Source organism: Odontesthes bonariensis, chromosome 3 (assembly GCF_027942865.1).
Source record: "Odontesthes bonariensis isolate fOdoBon6 chromosome 3, fOdoBon6.hap1, whole genome shotgun sequence".
Classification (NCBI taxonomy): Eukaryota; Metazoa; Chordata; class Actinopteri; order Atheriniformes; family Atherinopsidae; genus Odontesthes; species Odontesthes bonariensis.
Genome location: NC_134508.1, coordinates 39,481,403 through 39,502,682, shown reverse-complemented (window position 1 = coordinate 39,502,682; position 21,280 = coordinate 39,481,403). Strand labels below are relative to the sequence as shown.

Here is a 21,280-nt window from a genome sequence, read left to right as displayed (position 1 = left end):
CAGGCTGCAATTAATTCAGTCGAAGGATTAAGTGACGCGAAGGATGTTGGATGCAACCAACTGACCAGGTCCCACGTCCACATTGAATGGGCTCCTTGGGATTCCCACCCCTCCGAAGGAGACTGTGACGACGTGCTGCCCAGCCTGTGTGGGCCGGTAGGTGCAGCGGTATGTGCTGTCACCTGTATCCTCAATCATGACCTCCACACTGTTCTGCCGGCCCTGAGGGTCTCTTATCATGGCCGTCACATCGCCTGTGCCAGCACCTACGTAAAGAAGAAGAAACTTTAGTTTACGACATCAAACAAAAATATGAGGTATTTGAGAAGCAGTGCATCATCTCCCCTCACCTGCAGTGTAGATGTCGAAGTAGGTGGGTTTGTTGGCGATGTTGCCTACAGGTTCAACTCCTGGGCCTTTCACTGTGACTTTGGAGGCGTCGCCCAGCGCCTTGTCCACATTCACCTCAAAGGGACTTTTTGGAATCTCCTGGCCTGCAAACAACACCGTCACCTACAGAACGGACAATTACCCTGTTAGATGATTCAAACTTAAGAGATTGTCACTACATTTCAAAAGGTGCAGAGCCTTTTCATGTCTTAAAAAGTTGAAATGCATCAAAACCAGCTCAGTTATTTTAATTCACCTTGTGAGTTCCTGTGACTTGAGGAATGTAGGTGACGCTGTACGTCTTCTTTCCCTCGTTAGGCTCTGCCATCAGCTAATCAACATGAATGAAATGAGAATATTCAAGCAGTTTGAAACAATACATTACTGCAGGCCAATTGTGAAAGATGTTCAGGTGTGTACCTCCTCTCTGGTGCCATCTGGATGGTCCAGGTAGACGGTGACTTGCCCCTGACCTGCACTGAACGCGTCCACGGTGAACACAGCAGGTCGCAACACTCTGTTCCCCGTCGGCTCAATGCCTTCACACACACACACACACACAACACAAAAAAAGAGAGATTCAGTTGGAGACAGAACTTCAAAGTCAGTTTTAAAACCCTTTGCACACATGAGTTTAACCAAGGGGTTAACGGGCGTTTGCTTTTAGACGGAGCGCCGGTTCTGATTTATACTTCAGCATCAGATTTGAGCTGTGACACACAGCAAGTGTGTGCATCAAAGAGATCCTGCTGAACTGTGCTTTGATTACATTTCCCACAGCAACGGTGTTTACCTTTTTATTCATTTTGTGATACAGTCGATGGTGGGAAGGTCTACCTTGCTCCAATACAAAAGAAAATGTTTTCAAACTCAACCATCAAAGTTTTACAGTAAAATTGCTTTTTTTTAAAAAAAAAAAAAAAAAAAAAAAAGCAGTATCCGCCTTCTACCATCAGAAATTTGCAGCCTCTGTCGGCCTGAAAGTTTATTTTTCAAGAGTCGCTTAAACAGTTGAAACCTAATGCCGATATGAAACCAGTTTTAATGCTCATGGATTTTCTACTTGAACAGGTTCCGTCATGAATCCGATATGATTTACTCAGTTATAACAAGAATTTGCCTTCCATCTTTGTTCTGATAGCTCATTCTGTAAGAGCTCATCAGTAGCTTTTGGTTCAACTACACCTACTGTCCTGTAGAGAACTTTAGAGCGTTGGTATGCGAGGCAACAGGGTTTTGAGTAGAAAAGTTTCAACCATGACAACAATAACAAGCAGTTTAAAAACACTTTGGAGTCTGGGTGGGAAATTGTGTAAGTTATAATAGTCAATCAATTTCTGAACACGGTCAAAGGCGAGAAACCACTGCCTTCTTGATCCCGAGGTGAGACGCAGAACTGCCACAACTCAAATTGTGGAGAGAATGAGTTTTTTGGCATTTTGAATCCGTTGCCTGGATAAATGTGTGAAGGCTGCCTCTGCCATTCCCAGCATTTCCTTTCAGAATTACCAAGTAAATACAACCTTACCACTGCTTTGTGTGTGTCAGTGTGAACAATGAGCCAAACTCAAAACTAACAGCAGCTCACTTCCTCACATTGTCAAGCTGGCTTTTCCAGTTGTTTCGATTATCCAACTTTTCAGACTTGACATTTAATTGCATTTTGTGTGAGGCCGCCTGTGTAGGAGAGTTTTTTGGGTTGGGGACTTAAAATTAGAAGCACACCAGCGTTTAAAAAAAAAAAAAAAAAAAAAAAAAAGTCCATATCCAAGTCCAAAAAGTTTAGGTCAGGTTGTGATGGTTAAGATTGGGACTCCATTATGTCAAAGGAGTGTCCCCATGGGAATATAGAAAGAAACAGTTTGTGCGAGTTTACCAGGTCCATATGCACGGGCCTTCTTGGGGTTGAGTTTGGGTTTGAGTGGTGCTCCCGGCTTCAGTTTGGCTTTGGGGAACTGAGACAGGTAGGTCATCACAGACTGCTCGTCCGCACTGGGGTCGATGATCTCCTCTGGAGCGATCACCTACACACGCACACCAGCAGAAAAAGTTCAGGACTGCTGCAAAGCCAAAACAAATATTAGTTTTCTTTTTTCCTCAATTTATTTTCACTCCAATGCCAGAGAAACATATGGATTATTAGAAAAAAAAAAAAATCAGTTTTAAAGTACCTCAGCCCCTCATACCATCTCTGAATGATCAATTTCATTCATGCAAATATAGTACATAATATGATAACTTAAAAAAAAAAAAAAAAAAATATATATATATATATATATATATATATAATTTGTGTAAGGTTTTTCAGCCTGTTTTACCAACTCAATGTGATGCAACCTGATAAATGTTGGCCACTGGTTGATGTTGTCATATTTTCCAGTGGGTGGATTGCCATGTTGGGCAGATACAGCTGTGCATTCAACACAAAAGACCGATTTGGGCTCAGGATCTTCCCCAAATGCTATGTTCTGTCCATTTATGAATTTGCCAAATGACTCACTCATGGTATATGTATATTACATTGAGATATCATGAAATACAAAATACTCCCAAGATTACATATGCAAAAAGATGAAGCCAGTGTCGTGTTCACAAAAGGCTCAGAGAAGAAAAAAAAAAAAAAAAAAAAAAAGCTTCATTATGTTTCTTCACTGGGATAAATTTCAGATTGTAACTCAGTCAAAGTAGAACTACGAGTACAACCTATACTTGTGATGTGTCAACATCCGTTCTCGTAAGAATGAGCAATAATGCAGTTATTTTTTGGCTTCAGTCTTTCCACTACATTCTGGACCTGGAAGCAGAGATTTTCCCCTCATTCAGCCAGCAGAGCATTAGCAGACAGCTGACACTAGGTGATAAAGTGGAGCTGAATTAGTAAACTTAGGGAAGGATGCTTTTCCAGTTAGTGGGAACAAGTTGCTACTATATAAATGAATGAAGGCTTCCATTTATATCCATGAAAACAGGCAGGATAAGAAACCAAACTTCTGTCTTTGCACCTATACTGCATGAATTATTATTCAAATTCAGGCTTAAAATTCATCCAAACAAGTGAAAAGCAACTGAAATGGGAATTACAGTTAATCATTGGAAAGCTTTCTTTTATCGGAAACGCATCAGAGGAAGGAAATATATATTTCTTTTAAATCAACTAAAATAATGCAGTCTTGAAAAGTACAACTGCATAGTGCAATGTCATTTAAAGGGGAATGTTATAAAAACATGTTTGCTGCTCTTGACTGCACATATTTGTGTGTCTAAAGTGGCTTCGACTTTGCCGGAGGACATCCAAGTCTGAAAATGTGTCTCAGTGAGCCGTTCAGACATGCAGCTGGCTCAGATGTAACCGACAAGCTGCTGCCACCCAGTCGTTACATCGACCCACAGCCTCACAGGACATAAAACACCAGTGGATAGATTTAATTTCTGATGGCAATGTTCCAGCAGCCATTAGCAAAAACCTCAGTGCGTGTGTGCCAGAAACGTTTTTAGCAACCTGGGTCAGTTTAAACTATGACTAGCTAGAAAGCTGTGTCTAAAAGAGGGACCGATACCAACTATTTGTGTTTCAGATGAGGGCAGGGCATGAATTTCTGAGAAAAATCAGCCCCGTTATTCTTTAAGATCCTTTGATGGTTATCCAGTGTAATCCATATCCAAATGTACATTTGTATGGTACCTCATAGCTTTGTTATGCAAAATATCCAAACAAAGAAAAAACACCAACTGGGTCAGAGGTGACATAACTTTACCAATTACTTCCTAGGAAGGGTCTTTTCTTACATAATTCACAGTAAAACATTTCAGCTGTTGAATCCGAGGGTCGCATTCAGACAAAAGCATGTGAAAAACAAACAGGAAACCAAACACCGTCTGTGTGAGACATACTGCAGGTCAACTTTGACCTCTTGGAGAAAATAATCACTGCAGAGGGAATTCTGCAGGACAGAGCAGTCGGGATGCACGAGGTCAGTTTGATACTGATCCGGTGATACAAGAAGATGCCATAATCAAATGTGGTGGCAGTAGGACTAATTTGGCGCTTTTGGACCACAGGAACTTTTTCATAGCTTTTATAACTACAGGATGAAGTCATAATTTTTGTTTTCGTCAGTACTGCAGATAATTGCAGTTCGTAGAACCTTTTCTATTGGGTCCTCAGTTGTTTAGCCGATACCCTGAAGTAGCCCATATACTCTAAACTGTGTCAGGAATGGTTCAGACAAAGCAAGTTTATAGTAACCAGTTCAGAAAACAAAGGTGATTGAACTCATGGCGCTTCAGCATTCACCACTATGGAAAGCTTGTAAATTAAGGTAAAACACCACCATATAAAGTTTTTATGTTCGACTTTATGAAAATAAACGGAGGAATGAACCAACAATGATATCCAAGGTTTATTTAGGCTATAAAATAAATCATTTATAGATCCTAGAACGCGACTTTGACTCCTCTACAAACTGCCAACTGGCTGTTGTGTCATATGTCGAACTCAAATGTATTACAGCTTTTTCCTTAATTAATCTCATTAGTTGGGAGACTTTTTTCCTCCATGTCTGAACTTTTAAAACCAAATGTTGACAAAAATACTCAAAATAACAGAAAAACTTCTTAAAATCAATTCGTCATGTCGCTTCTACACCACGAGTGCTTTTTAATAAAAAGAAATAAAAAAAATATTCAAGATTTACCTAAAGTTTAACCCCAAATAACTTTATTATGCCATCAAAGCAATAAATAAAAGGTTAAAGTTCACTGTGGAGCAACCTCAGGAGGGAAACTAACCTGCGGGATGCCCAGCCAGCTATCAGCCAGCTGCATGGCTTCAGTAGCATTCTCCACTGGTTTTACTGGATCCCAGGTCTCCCAGTCAGGACACAGGCCTAAAAGAGTCAGAAAGTGGGGGTGAAGACAGCGTTATGAGCCCTGCTAAAGAACACTGCAACAACAACCTGAAGTTTCACGTACAGACTTCTAGTTCATCAACATGACAAAACTCAGTGAAACAGACAGAAGTGTCTTAAACCAACAGTCTGGTGATTTTTATCCTCCTTATGGACCAAACATGCTGCTGTTGGGACTTCTTATTTAGCCAACTCAGAGCAAATATGTTCAATTGAAAAAATATTTGTAATCCAAGAAATAGACTGAAACAAAATTAAGTTTTGATCATGAACTTGAAAAATTAAGTATGAAAAGAAAATCATGGCAATCATTTATTTAAGTTCGAAGTTTTTTTTTTTAATTTTCACTTGTACATATTTTTTAAAATCATTGTTTTTTTTCTTAATTTTCAGATATTGTGTTTTTCAGATTCAGATCTATGAAGTTCTATTAATTTTCTAATAAAATGTGTAGAAAAAAAAGAGACAAGAATCTGACAGAAAAAGCTTCAAACTTAATTTAGAAAAAGAATCCAAACATGAAAATGTATCTTTTTTTAAAAAAGTGATTATAAATAATAAAAATTTTGCCCCGATTTTGGTTCTTTCCCTTTTATTTTAAACCTAAAAAAGATGGAAGTTCATGTTGAATTAAAATAATTATCAGCTCATCCATCTTATCTGGTTCAAACGAGTGCAGCAGGCCTTGCACACCGTGCAGATGGGCTGAGATGATTATTTTTGGTTCCAATTCATGCAACTTTTCAGTTTTATTAGGAAAAAAAAAATAAAAATAACCGTCTGTGTGCTTTTAATATTCATATCTGCCCTTTAACCTGATTATCACAATTTTTAGCTTTGTTCAAATTTGTTTTTAAATTGGAACAAATATTCCAGGACAGAGGAGATCTCGCAGCTCACTGATGCAGTAAAGTGCAACTGGACATTAAAACCCTCATGAAGGTCAGGCTTTCTGCAGTATTAGACCTCATTAGTTTTATCTGTGTGCACTAAAAAACAAAAAAAAAAAAAAAAAAAAAAAAAAAAAAACTGCCAACTGCATCTCAGTGTCAGCATCCGCATTGAGGGAAAAAAAAATAAACAGTGCAGCTGCTGATTCAGGCATCATGTAAGAAACAGTGATTAATATTTGTCACCGGTGTTGCCTCGGTGTTCAGTTTTTCCATATAAAACCTGTTTGGGCGAGTACGACAGCCTCTGCTTCACAGTTAAACTTTATACCTGGTGCACAGCTATCCACCAGTGCTCCCAGCGCCTTGCCATTTCTCCAGTCCTGGCTGAAGTTGTTGATTGGCAGGTCAGGAACTTTGTGTTGAATCCAGCCCAGCAGACGCTGTTTAGGCGTCTTTGACTCAGCCTGAGCACAAAAGCAAGCACAATCAGCTCCTGAACATGAGTTAAAAAAATAAATACAGTTAAATCTTTGTTTCCAGGTGCATTTGTGGGCAGAAGTGACATGGAAGTTGTTGGCCGTTACCTCTTGATCCTCACCCTCCCAGACTGGCATGGAAATGGAGTAGTGCAGGATCAGAGTCCAGATCAGACCAAGGATCAGCTTCAGGTTCCCATCTACGATAGCTTTAGAGTCTGAAGGAGAGAAACAGACAGACCTCGGGTCAGATTCAGACTGCTCTGATGGACAGAACTGGTGGTCATATCTGCAGCTTATTCTAATACAAAGGAATCTGTTCAAATGATCCAATCTATAATCTTACTTTAATAAAAACAAATTAAATCCAAGTGACATCTATTCACAAAGGATCCCACTTCCAGGACATACTCCAGCTACCTGTTAAATCATGTCCTGCATTGTTCCTCTTTATACATCGTTTTCTAGCCGTTTAAGCTTACAGCTTTAATTTCACTATTAATACTTTATTGTCATTTGTATCCATTGACCTGGTAAGAGAGCAGCTACATTCTGTTGGGTTGACGGGAATAAAGAAAGATCTGTTGAACTAAGTCAAAGTGAATCCATGAGTCTGATGCTAAAGCCGTGAGGTGCATCGATGTGAACCGACCCTTGATGTGAAACCACAGGACGAAGAGACAAGATCGGATATTAATGTGTTCAGCGAGTTCCTTCAGTCAATAAGATTCATCCACTGACATCAATATTTACAGATCAGCTTATTTCACATCCTCCCTGCCAACTTTACATCAGATACTGATGAAAAGCCCTGAGCTCAAGCCAGCTCCAAACAGTCTAAAAAGAAGTTAAATGGCAATATCTGTAAAGTGCTGCTGGATAATGTTTCTCCTTAATCAGACTTGTACCAGCTGGTGCCTCTCACACATGCACACAAACAAATAGACACAAGGACACGACAATATTGGCCAATCTACGACTGCAGAACATCAAGTTCAGAGCCAAGCAGACAAAACAGTAATTTTTTTTATCTCCGTCTCCAGAAGAGATGCAGGAGTGGGGATACATGTGGTCCGAATAAATCTCTTTCAACACTAAAAACATTACAAATGGCCTAACTCAGCAAGTAGGTCCAGACATAAATGATCTTTGACACTTTGGCTCAAATGTGATAAAGTGACAGACACTGAAGAATGCCCCGTGGATCTATAAACGCCCCCCCCCCCCCAAAAAAAAAAAAAAAAAAAAAAAAAAAAAAAAAAAAAAAAAAAAAAAAACCCTCTTCCTTTTGTTTGGATGCAAAAGGCTGAAACTTGAACCAGAGTATGAGCACTTTAAACCCATGTTGGTTATGCAACTCAGTCGGTGGATGAGATCTAGTTGAAAAATGAAGCAAAACAAACGGAGCATTGTATCCAATAGATGAAGTCAATTTCAGCAGTGCAGTTCAAAGGAGTTGGATGAAATATGACGAGTAAACGCAGCCATTCACGCATTTCCCTCCAAACAAAACATTGACACTGCTGCTCTCCACCTGTATTCTTTTTCCTTCACTGTACACGTCACAAAAAAGGATCTGAGACATCTGGCACCCAGATGGTTTCAAAGAGAAAATATGAAAACAAAGCTGAATTATTTAAGAAATCTTACGGATTTAAAACTCTTCTACAGCAGTCAGACATTACTGCGGTTTCATAGCAACAATTAGTTCAGTGCTAAATGACTGCTGGGATCAGCTAGCTGTTACTGGTGTTATAACTGCACCCACTGGTCAGAATTAGTTTTAGATTTTTAAGCGTGCATTTCTGACAATGTGATAATCTAAACAAAGTCATTTGTATGTGGTTTCACCATAAAAATGCCAAACTAATGCGACTTGCTTTGAACCAAACATCATCCAGATGAATGTAATATTAGTAGTATTCCAGCTTCAACAAAAGCCAGTTCATCTTAAAATGTGTAAGAAAGGAACATTAAACATAGGTGCAGGTTTAATGAGCATGAAGAGGAACTCAAGCACCAACACTAAGAAAATGCTCTCTCCTGAGAGAGCGCTAAAAAAATCCCCAACATGATTTCAAGGTTTCATATACAGGTGAATCTCAACTTATTACACATCACTACAATCAGCAGGTCCGATTCATTTCTGCAAAGCGGATGTGAGCGATGAATCACCTGAATGAGGCAATTGTGCCTTCTCCTTTAAAAACCGACTGACCGTTTCTGCTTGCTTGTGCAACGATGTTGCTGCAAGCCAGCCGCTTATCGGTGAGCTCAGCAGATACGAGTCCCCACAGTGTGAGAAATCCTGTGATCCACCCAGAGAAGCTGCAACTTTGCTACAAACATGTTTCAGCAACCCAGGTTTAGGTGGAGCTTTGGAGGCTGCTGCCTCACCTCTGGTGAGGCAATACTCCAACACACACACACACACACGGGAATGACAGAGTGGCTGTAACATCCTGATTATGACACTCCTAATCCTCAACCACTATCTTTTGCCCAGTGATTTTTTTTTTTCCTTTCCATTTATCCTCATTCCTCCGCAAACCCCTTCAGTCTCACCTTTTTGTATTCTTTACACCTCATTTCTCCTTAACCTACATGGCGTCTCGCTTTTCTTTCACACCCAGATTGTAAGGCCACACCTGTGTGTGGGTGTGTGTGTGTCACATCTTGCAAACATGTTAGTGAGCAGCACTCGTCAGTGGCCTTCACTCCCACACCCACCCACAGCTGAGCTCACTCAGCTTACTGACAGATTAGTCACACAAAAGCTGCTCCTTTCTTTATGGAAACCAGGACAGGAACTAACAAATCGTTAAGTTAATATACAAGAAAGGGCTGAAAATTGCACTTTTGTTCCTCTAGGCAGATCATTTTTCTTTTGACCCATTATAACCAGCTGCAGAAGTCCAAGTAATGATGGGGTCACCTGGCTGCAACTTTTTGCACCAATTGCATCTCAAGGATTCAAAACCTAAACACATACATTTTTATAACTCAGTTCAGACAGTTTTTGCTCCGTTTATAAAACTCTTGTGAAGCATGAGACTAGACATTCAGCCAAAACATGTAGTCGGCTAAACATCTAAAGGCTTACCGAGCCGTTTCTGCATGCATATGTGCACATTATGGTTAATAGTTTAAGGTAATGAGGCTATCACCATAGCAACCCATTGTTCATATAAGGGTGAAGAGTTTAATTGTGTGTGTTGAGACTTTCTGTATGTGGCAGATAAAGAGTGTGTTGGAGGCTTTAATAGCTCTAATAACCTGCTGCATTGTTTCCTTACAGCCTGATCTCTCCCCTCTGAGCCCCTCCATCCTCATGTGACCCACTCATACATCACTTTTACCCCTTTTCAATCCCAACAGCCTGATCACTGATCCAGTTATTTATTTGAATTAAATGTGTCCCTTTTTACCCCCTTTGAATCATTCCAGAGTGAGTTAGTTGAAAACTGATCCATGATCCAGTGTCCCTTTATGTGCTCCTCTACACCTACTGTAGCACCAACATGTAGGACCCATTGAAAGGTTCACCTCATCTCCCCCTCCCAAAAACATTAAAGTCACATCCTCTTTCATTCAGGAAAATATCTATCCACAGATGCATTCACAAAGGGTCTCCATTTAATTCAGTCCAGATCCAAGACTGATAAATGGAGGCTGAATCTCTCCGTGAACCACTATTCCTGCTGACTGTTGATCTGTTGCCTTGGAGACACAACAATACCAAGACAACAAGGTCACTAAAGTAGAAGATGGTGCCCGGGGGGTTTAGGTCTGCATTAGCGTGGACAAAGAAAGCCTGAATGTGTACAAGGAGAAATGGAAAGCGAGATAGACAGACGTGCATTTGTGTGTAAAGGTGAATTGGAACAAAACGCCTCCCTTATCAGTGCGGCACACCCTGGCCAGCACAGGAAGTTACATAATCAGCCAGCAGCAGACTCCAAAAATACCTGCCCAGTGGTCCGAACTAAACTAACAACAAACTGACTCCAACCAGTCCAGTTATTCATTATGAGATTCACCAAACTGACAAATAACCAGAGATAACCCAGAACAGAAATTACACCTGGGTTAAATAAAGACAGGAAATGCAAAGAGTTCTGGTTGTTCAACCACTTATTTATGTAAAATGTTGTATGAAGTGGTGAGTGAAACATTTGTTTTACATGAAGGACCTTATACCATCAAATCTAATCTTTTTTGGTTTCATGAGGATATTTAGGCTACATTTGAAGGACTTATCTTACGAGTAGAGGTTCCGGTTGCAGTTCCCTTTGCAGAGTCAGATTTCTGATTAAAATTTCTCTTTTGAAAACTGGAAATGCTCTTGGTATTGTAGCACAGCAACGACTGCACAGTATAAGCCCACAGACTGAGGGTTTTGGCCTAATGAGGGAAATAAATGTGGGATTAAAGATGAGCCAAAATAACAAATAATCATACAAACACAGCACAAGAAGAGGTCTACTACTGTTGGTCTATGTGGGGTTAATGACGTGTTGCATAACGTTACATATGACAAAATAACAAGGGTCAGTGAACGCACCTTCTGTAAAGGAAACTCTTTGAAACATGCTCCAAAAACAATGGAAGTTGTGAGATACTGCAAACAAAGACAAGAGACGGCCAAACGCATTTGCTTTAAATATGCCACGAGCCAGAGGTCTTCAGATCCAGAAAAACACAAGTTTCCAAACTGTAATGAGGTCCATGTAATAAACAGGAAGGTGTCAGTGGCTGCTGGAAAGATCAGAGGAAACAATACTGGGATGTCTGTACTCAGTTTGGAAAACAACATGATAGATTAAAGGTTTAATCTCTTGATAGCCTTTAATGTCGCATCAGGGTCAATGAGAAGAAAATATCATGCTGACACAGAACGTTTAAGACGAGTAGCCGAGGGGAAGATTTGGAAGAAAGGGGTCAAGAGGCACCTGCAGTGGTAAACAGGATGTGTAGCTACTGTGTGCGTGTCCCATTGTACAAACAAATTCCTCAGTGGTGAGATCATAACAGCCCACCCACTAATCCCCCCCCCCCCCCGAGGCTGAATAGAAGGTGAATAAAATCCCACCACACACACTTTATGGCTACTGAAAACACAAATTGAAAAAACAAAACACAAAACAGTCACTCAGCAGGTAGCTTTTAGAGACAGATCTCAGATCATCTACAAGCATTGTCGTCACTCAACACACTGCGAGGAGGAAGTTAAACCCTGTGCACACACGTCCATGTGTCTGACATCATCACCTTCCAGTCTTTACCGTAAAGAGCCCGGAGATGATTTGACATGAGCTGAATTTAATCATCACCAGGGTTCTTTTTGGAAGATGCAGATGACCCAGTAACATGAGATTTTTTTTTTTTTCTAAGCCTCAAAGAAAATGCAAAAAAAAAAAAAAAAAAAAAAAAAAAAAAAAAAAAAAAAAAAAAAAAAAAAAAATAGATGTGACGATATGCTGCTTTTGTCATTTATGATCCGATACTTTAGAGCTGAACGGATATGCCACCATACAGCCGTCTAATCCAACTATACAGAATGTGATTAATGATCATTTATCAGCAATATAATTTTGTTAAACCAGAACTTCTGTTCGGTGTTCAGGGTTTTCCTCCCATCCTGCATTTCCCCGTCTTTACATGGGACTCGACTCTGGCTACATTCAGACTGCACGTCAAATGTGGCCAAAAATTGGATCTCTTTGCTTACGTGACTCAGATCTGATTTCTTGTTTGAACAGCACAAGTCATACGGAATTAGAGTTTCCTCAATGTTGATTTGGGCCTGATCCGAACCTTAAATCTGAATCGAGCATTAAAGGGCCTGCAGTCTCAATGGGCTCGATTCTGCTCCAGGAGTGAGGGTCATCATGATTTCCTGCTGCCCGAGAGGAAGGGACTCATCTTTAAAAACTCGAAGTAAGATCTTTAAAAACACCAAGCAGCTCTATTGTTGTGCTTGAAGAGGTGGTTTTAAAGGTTATATATTAGGACAAAGGTCAAACCAGACAGAGTGTCCTTCCTTTATCTGTGGCACCTAGAATTCTATTCTCCATTAGTCACAGTCTACAAATGGTCTGAAAACATTTCCAAAAGTTGCTTCCCACAGACCAGATTCTTTATCAAAATGGCGCTATTGTAAAATATATTCAGTTTCCCCATCATGAATGATGACAAAAGTAGCAAATCCTCACTTTTAAAGAGTCTTCAGACGCACCAGAGAAATATTTTGCTATTAAAAAATAAATAAAAAAATTAAATAACCCACAGCGCCAATTTATTGGTTGATGTTTCTGCATGCACAAAGACTGAGACTCTGGGGACAAGAGCAAGGTCCTGTGCATACTCACATTTGGGTCAGCCGGGCCAAAACTGCCCATGCACGCATTTTGTCTACAGTATCGGTGTAGATAACAGATACTCATGCAGTCTCTCCTTCAATAAGGCAAATATGTTTTTCTGCTCCTCATCTTAGAACAGACTGAAATGGTGGAAACTGATCTGAGAGCAGAGAGTCCCCAGACTCACAAGTATTTAGGCTGCATGCAGTCGGCTGTACATGGACCTGGTGAATCACTGACCGAAGATGGGGAAAAAAAAAAAAAAAAAAAAAAAAAAAAAAAAAAAATTGTTTTAATTAAAAGCACAGGCCTCATGAATTGCCTTTAATGTTTCAGACCCCCCTGGCTTGTATGAGTAATACTGTGGGGGGATGTCAGTATAATTAATACATTGTGACGCACAGCTGGAGTGAGGGTTTTTTCTTCATTTTGAGACTCGACTAAAATCCAAGGCATCTGCTCAAGGTTTGATTTGCAAAAACCTTAAAGAATGTCAAAAAAATAAAAATATAAAAAATATTCTTGAAATTTGATTAGATTCAATCACATTCCTTTAAAAAGTACCACGCTGGTGATCAGTTGGAGATACTTTCGTCAATAAACCGTGCTTATGGAAACAGCATCTCCTGTGGATTATACAGACTCAGAAGGGCGTTTTGTCACTTCAGTCGGTAATCGTTACATACATTTGGGAAGATGGAGCCAAGGAAACATGTTTCCTATAATTAAGGTGAACTGAACCTTGAAGCTTCAAGGTTTTAAATTACTTTAACACTTGCAATCTACTTCTGACGGTTAACATTTTAACTGCTGAACATCACAACGGCACTCCCAAACTGTGGCACCCACTGGTGACATCAGTGCTGTAATAAGAGCACAGAGGAGTCACATGAGTCATGTACCAGCAGCTCAGCTCGAAGAGGTGATCCCACCAAAAAAAGAACAATAAGATTACAGACAAAGAGGCCAGAAGGGTTTAATGTCTCTGATTTGAGTAATGAGGGGTGAGCAAGATGAAAAGTGCATCTGACCCTTTAATCTGGTTTTGGTTGGACACAAACAGCTGCAGAAATGAAGCGAGTGAAGATCAAAGACTCAGAAGTACTCACTCATATCTTAGACTTCTTTTTACAAGGAGTTTAGGTGAATAAACCTAAAAAGACAACTTGAAAAGCTTCAGGAAAACGTCCAGGATTAGTTGAAGAGGTGAATCTGTAGAGTTCAAACTGGAGAAGCTCAGAACCGACAGACGCAAACTTTTAGGACAGAAAACAAAAACAGAAACAAAGATTCAAGCTTTTATTAGAAGAACAGACTGTTTCAAGCTTAAGATCCAATCTGGTTTTAATTTTTGGTCTTTTGAGAAAAGTTTGTCTGCTCAGAGTGCAGCATCAGCAGGAAGGAAAATAGAGTGAAACATGATCTAAGTGCATGAATAATACACCCCCGCGGGGACCACGGCGTCCGATACAAGTTCGATGTGGAGAAACAGCCAAGGAAATATGACATGAGAGCCACATGAGAGCAGAGTAACCCACACGGCACAGCCCTGTAATTAACACACAAACATCTGGCATGACGTGCACATGCATCAACAGCACACACACTGACAGACACACGGCAGCGTTTAGCCCTGCATGACCTCACTGCTGGTTCCCAGGCTATGATGTCATCAGAACCAGACCCATCATGTGGTGAGGGCGAGGAGGATTAAGGGAAGAAATTAGACGTGTTATTTGTTTTATTATGAGAAAGCCACTTAATGTCACTTCCATGAGAAAATGTTAAAAAGTCTATACACAAGTGTACTGCTCAGATATTCCTATCCACTTCATATCACGGCAAACGGCCACTTTCTCAGCAAATGTCTGATTTCATCTCAGCTGGAGGATTTTCTGGCATTTCAGAGCATTATTTGGGGGTTTCTGACCAGATTTGTACTTTAACTGGTATTTTATGGCAGAAAACATGAGCTCAACCTAATCAAATGCTCGATTTAAATCAAACTACCTTATCAAGAAAAAAAAAAAAAAAAAAAAAAAAGTGGGACCAGTTTTTTTTTTTTTTATATAAATACACTTGTTTGTCAAACCAACGGTTGGTGTCAAAAGTTTAAAAAAAAAAAAAAAAAAAAACAAACTCAAAGTTGAACAGAGAACAAACGACAAGAAAAGAAAAGGCCAAAGATGAAGAGAAAGGAAAAGATGTTTGAAGCTGAGCCAGGCTGCAGGAGGTTCACCGCTGTGATTATCGATGAACAATCTTAGCACAAACACACACGTACTTCTGTGAGGACACTGACATCACGCATTCCACAGCTTCTTAACAAGGTCAAGTTGATGTGGCCAAAACATCAGGATTTATTTTGGGGGGGGCAGCAGTCCGATCCGAGTCATTTATCCACATATTTAATTTAATTCCTGTTCACCTGCTCAGCCATCTGTACAGCTGACTGAACATCTTACAAATGTGTGCATTTGTTTTTAATTTGACCAGTTGTGGCGATTCACATTTCCTCTGCTTCAATAACAAGTTTCCACTTTGTAAGACTCGCTGGATGAACCAAACCGACTCAACTCAGAGACCAAATGATGTTACTTCTTTACTCAGGAAATCCTTTTGATGTCCACGCTCTCCTATTGGTGAAAAATTAATTGCTCAGGTCAATATTTAGGTTTTTACTATGTGGCATTTTGAGATAAGTGGTAGCTGCACATTTTGGAAACAAACATTTTGATAAGGTGCACAATTGTTTTAGTTCCATCCATCATCTTCTGCTTATTTGAGGTCGGACCCTGAAGGCAACAGGTCCAGAAGGGAAACCCAGACATCCCTCTCTCAAGCTCCTTCTGGGGGATCCCCAGGCCAGATGGGAGATAGATATAGCCATCTATATATAAAAATATTCCCACCAGTGAGTTCTGGGTCTGCCTCCAACTCCCAGTTGGATGTACACTTGCTTAGTTGATTTAATCTGAACTCAGTTGAACTCAAGACGACTGTAGAGCCCAGACTAGATGTTTTGGCAGACAGTGTCATCTCAGCAGCCCTCTGTATCTTATAATTATCATTGCTGTATGTCATCTGACATTAAACAACATTAACAGGATATCTGCAATAAATATCCAGCATACCGCTCATAATCAGGGTCAGCATCAGTCCATGGATAACTCCTAATAGGTCGACCACTTTTCCAGATGGCTGCTTGTTGATGATTCACATCAATGGTCCCTTCATTCAGAGAGGAAACAAATCGCTTCAACTTAGGCTGAAGTGTTATTTTGAATTTTGTCCTAATCTAAATGGACTGGAAGTGGTCGCGAGCTGCCAAGGACTGATTGATGTCGTGTGGGCTGGCCAAAAACATGAAGAGAACTGGGAAACTGGTTGGATGCTGGAGAAGTGGGAGTGTGGCACTTTGAGCTGGGACCCATCAGGTAGACTCATTCCACCTCCTCCTGTGGTAAACTGCTCAGTCTCTTATTTCTAAGCACAGCAGCGCAGCATTAAATCCTAGCCCTCTAAACCACTGACTGATTTCTTTGGTAAACTGAGGAGGCAGAGTACTTGTGTACACGATGACAGCCTTAGCGAGAAGAGGATCAAGGATTCAGACTTCAGGGCTCCTTTATGCCAAACTGATGTAAATAAGCGGTAATGGCAGGACCCTCTGCTGCGTCCGGGGACAACACTACCAAAGACGACCTCCAACTGCCAACTATGATGCAGTCTGCAAGAGGATATAAAACATGAGCCCATTATTCAATTAGACATAAGTTAATGCTCATTAAAAATGACATCAGCATCAGTTTAGTTTTTAATATCCAGCATGGGTCTAAGCCCAGGAAGGCTATTTTAATACCTTTTGTCTGAAAAGGCTTTAAATTAACACGGATCGTTTTGTACAAATGCTTTATTAAGCTTCATACATTTAAAGAGAAACAGTTCTCACCGCAAAAAAACAGCCAGAGTGATCACCAAGTGAAAAGACCAAAGCCTTAAACACCTAACAGACGAGACATTTAGACGCTCACTGTCAACTGGTTGTTTTTGGCCCCTCAAGACAAAATCAAAAACTAAAGCAATATTTGAAAACAACCTCCTGAAAACAGTTCAAATCTTGGGTAGCCTCTGAAGAAACTATGGATATAAAGGAGAGGGCGTAAATCTTCAGGTTTTATCGAATATGTCAATCAATATTCAAAGAGAATAAAACTGAAACAATGTTTTACATCATGAAAACCATTACAGCCCCTTAAAATGTAAACGCAGATAATCGTCTCCTTGATCACAAAGGGAGAAGCATTTAGATGTTAGGAGTTATCAAATCACCAAAAGGAATGCCAACAGCCTTGAAGAGATGCAGCTCATGAAGTTAAGGCATAAGGTGGTGTTTAAACAGAAACCATCTACTCCAACATGTGCCTGTGCACCATGAAGCCGTGTCGTGCAGCCAGTGAGCATCATTCCGACTACAAATCGATGTGCTTTGGGTCATTTCACATAGAGGGGAAGCAAAGAAAAAAAAAAAAAAAAAAATGACTTATTCCTTTATAGATTTAATCTTGACACTTTCCATGAAAAGCAGATAATATACTTAAATGTTCCACCTCTAACCAGAAAGTGTAAATAAGTGTCCTCATTCACAAAAAAAGACTAATCCCTCATTTTAATCCCACCATCTCCCTGCACAGCATTTTTTGTCCAGAGTGTTCATCACTAACCAAATACTGAGCGAGCAGCGATTAATTCAACTCTGCGTCATGTCTGCTGCCTCTCCACCCAGACGACACAGGTGTGTGGATGTTGATTCATTTCCCCCACATGAAAGAAAGCTCAGCACCAATTCACAATGGCACGACAACAATTCAGTCTCATGAAGACACGAACGCCTGCGGTGCGATGACAGGACGAGCGGCGGGGACGAGGCAGACAAAGAGGCATTTTAATTTCATTTCCATCAACCTGTCCGCAGCTGACGCCTCATAAGTCAAACTACAACTTACAGGTAGAGACGTTCCTCAGGTGAAAAACATACCTCATGTCTTCTTAGAGCCTGTAGCAACTTTTCAGAATGGTTGCACAGCCCAAACAATCTAAAAGATTGTCATTATAGATTAATAAAGTTAAAAGCAAAGCAAGTTCAAACCAACAATGTTGGGTTTCCTAAACCAGCTACTGACACTTTTCTTGTTAATCCACAAATTTATCAATTGGGTTATCGGTAATTAATGATTATTTTGCTTTGTCTGCATTTACATCTATGAAACAAATTAAATAAAGATTTCATAAGGCTACAACCAGCAGCTGATTCATTCATCTTTATAGAAAGGCTAGAACAGGTAGCCTTACTTTGGTCATTGCAAACAAAATCCACAAAAGCAGTTCAAGAGCTAAAAGGAGTGGGAAAAAAAAAAAAGAAAAAAAAAAAAGCCATTTTTAATAGGCTGTATGATGGACTAATATCTGGCTCCAAACAGGTGTCAGGGACCTGGGTAGGAAAGCCAAGAAATTACTACAAATGTTGATTTTATTATGACTTTTAGTCCAACTTTACAAGAATAAGAATAATAAACCACCATTACCATCTCCAGTCCCCGTTCAAAGATAATCAGCTCCTTTTCTTGTACTTTCTGGCTCATTTCAACACGGCATATTTCACATTCTTGTAGGTCATGTTAACTATTAGCCAGGGAGTTCATGCCTTTTTGCCCCCTTTATAGGTGTATTTTTGGTCAGATTGTGCAGCAAGTAAGCATGACCCAAAGAGACTATTCCTTCAGCAGCTACTAAGAACAAACAACTCGAGGTAAATAACATCTAACGTACCGGGTGATTCGTTACACTGAACCATCTGGAAAAGCTTCATTGAAAGTGTTTGGAAAAAGTGAAGGCACTTTTAAACAACATTTGTCATGGGATTGGATTAACCATCCGTCTTTCAGCAGGCATGTTCAATGCACACTTTGTTGATGGAAACTGCAAAACTAAACAAGTTGTGTTGTAAGTGGAGGATACGGGAACAGCAGGAGATCAGTTCTGAAGTAGCAAATGTGCCACCACAAGGACAATCAGCCGGTTCTGCAAAAATATTCTTATTAACTGTCCATACAAACCAATTGTGTCCTCTTTAAAGTTTGGTTTCTGGTTAACGTTAACTGCGCCGTTCACGTCAGCCATGCATAACGTAGCCTAGAACATTGCCTGTATACAACACCACAGTCCAATTTATTTGCTCCTTACCAGCTCATTTTCTAGGAAACATTTCCAAGTGTTCCCTTTTTAATCACTGCATGAAGACCTTCTCGCTAAAACCAGTCATATGGACACAGTCAGGAAATAAAACTCGTTAAAGCTTCTTTGGATGAAGGAATAGCTGATGCTACAACAACCTTTTTATGAGCTGCTATTATTGACCGTCCTCACAGTGGATGCCTGGAAAAAGACTGACCTACAAACTGGAGCAGAGCACAATGGATTCGCTTATCATAATCTAGCAAAACTCAGCAGAATTAGTCAAGTTAGACTCATCAAAAACATCCCAAAATATATATTTCAAATAGTCTCCATCACTTTGATAAAATAAACCATTTAAATGCGTCTACAACGATAAGGTGACGTTTGTTCTTTAGGTCTCAGCCTGGAAAACCCAACAAAGCTGCTTCACTCAGACTTCAACCCAACAAAGACGCTTTCTCTGCAGAGAGGTGGTGTGTGTGCGTGTGAAAGTCTATATCCTGGCTTTTCTCAGGTTACCTTTCCCGCAGCAACACAGAAGCCTGTGTCTCACACATTACAGCTGCTGGCATCGGAGTAAAGCTAAAAACATCTCATTTTTATGTCCCTGTAGGTACAATGAACATCAAACACATTTCGAGTCAACCCATGCTGCCTGATTGCCCCCCCAAAAAGCCGACTGGAGGGAGGATGTGGAGCATTAAGCAGCTCTTTAGACCCTCAGACTGAACACAGCTCTCTGGCTCAGTCACACCTGAGTGAGGCTTTTGGCAAAGGCACTAAAGGTCAGAGCTGGGAATGTCATTTATGTTAGTTTTTTTAGGGTACAGTGGAGCTCAGAAATGCCAATAGTTTGCATGCATGTTGTGTTATGTTCCCCCCCCCCCCCATCTCAAATTTGAGTCAAAAAGCTTTTCATTAGTTGAAAACTGCCAATTTAGTAAATATGAAAAGGGACAGAGAGGAGTTTAGGTCATCCAAAAGAACCTGCTGTGATTTCTGGAGCCCGAAGCAAATGTCTAATCAAACTCGGAAGACAAAGGATGGAGGAAATCTGTTGGCGTTTTAGGATAAGATCTGAAAGCAGTCGTGTTCCTCGTTTCAACACCAGCGGCGACAGTTAATTCCTCAAAAACCCGCCAAAACCATGAGTTGATCCAGACCCATTAATCAAAGATGCATCATCTAGTTTTGACCTTAATGCAATTGACATGTGTTGAGATCTGGTTTTGATTATTGATCTGACAGCAATTATCAGCCGAGGGACGCTGGCCGGCTTGTGTTTACAGCATGTCCCACCAGCCGACACCGCCGAGCAGTAAAAACCGAAGACAAGAGCAAAGGCCGGAGCCATAAATGACAAACCTAATGTTTTTTGTTCTTTTTTTCCTGCTGGAGGAGTGAAACCCAAGAACTGAAACAGATGAGGGAAGATGGGAGAACAGCCAAGAGGCAAACACGTTTCTGTTAGAGGAAAAGAGCTGTGAGGTTTCACAGAGTGAGAACACGGCCAACGCAAACACGCCCGCCAGCTATGACTTAGACAATAGAGAGAAATAGAGAAAATTTTACGCCTTTATGGTTCCAGCTTCCAAAGAAAATGAAATTAGGATCTCTGTAATTTGATAACATTTTGTTTTCCTCTATCAGAAAGCTCCTTCACACATCCGGTGTGAAACTGACAAACTCTTAAGGGCCAGTCACAAAAAAAAAAAAAAAAAAAAAAAAAGCAAATAACATTATAAATAGACTAAACATTGTTTGAATCCACGCGGATGTTTAGTACCGTTTCACAGTGGTGGCAAATCATATTTTTTTTCCTGAATGATGAGAAAGCGACAGCCAATCAAAAGCCGGGAACACCACCTCTCATCCATGGTGCTGAAAGATGGCCACGAGATGATTTTAAGTCCAAGTTTCCAATACGTTTAGCTGTCTGACAAACTGAAAAATATGTGAATGAAAGCAGCTTCCCAATTGAGTTTAACTGAGCTTATACATGCAGCAGTGATTCG

At 40.3% G+C, this 21,280-nt stretch overlaps 1 protein-coding gene across 2 annotated transcripts in view; it reads right to left on the bottom strand.

The window, feature by feature from the left end:
- flnba (filamin B a) overlaps window positions 1–21,280 on the bottom strand; it is a 65,610-nt gene that overhangs the window by 37,248 nt on the left and 7,082 nt on the right. For both annotated transcript variants that reach the window (XM_075461799.1, XM_075461800.1), the window contains exons 2-9: window positions 6,775–6,884; window positions 6,519–6,654; window positions 5,179–5,276; window positions 2,267–2,414; window positions 811–929; window positions 647–721; window positions 351–513; window positions 66–266 (exon numbers count right to left, since the gene is read on the bottom strand). In XM_075461799.1, coding sequence (XP_075317914.1) covers window positions 66–266; window positions 351–513; window positions 647–721; window positions 811–929; window positions 2,267–2,414; window positions 5,179–5,276; window positions 6,519–6,654; window positions 6,775–6,884 — 1,050 coding nt within the window. The remainder of the gene's footprint in view (window positions 1–65; window positions 267–350; window positions 514–646; window positions 722–810; window positions 930–2,266; window positions 2,415–5,178; window positions 5,277–6,518; window positions 6,655–6,774; window positions 6,885–21,280) is intronic.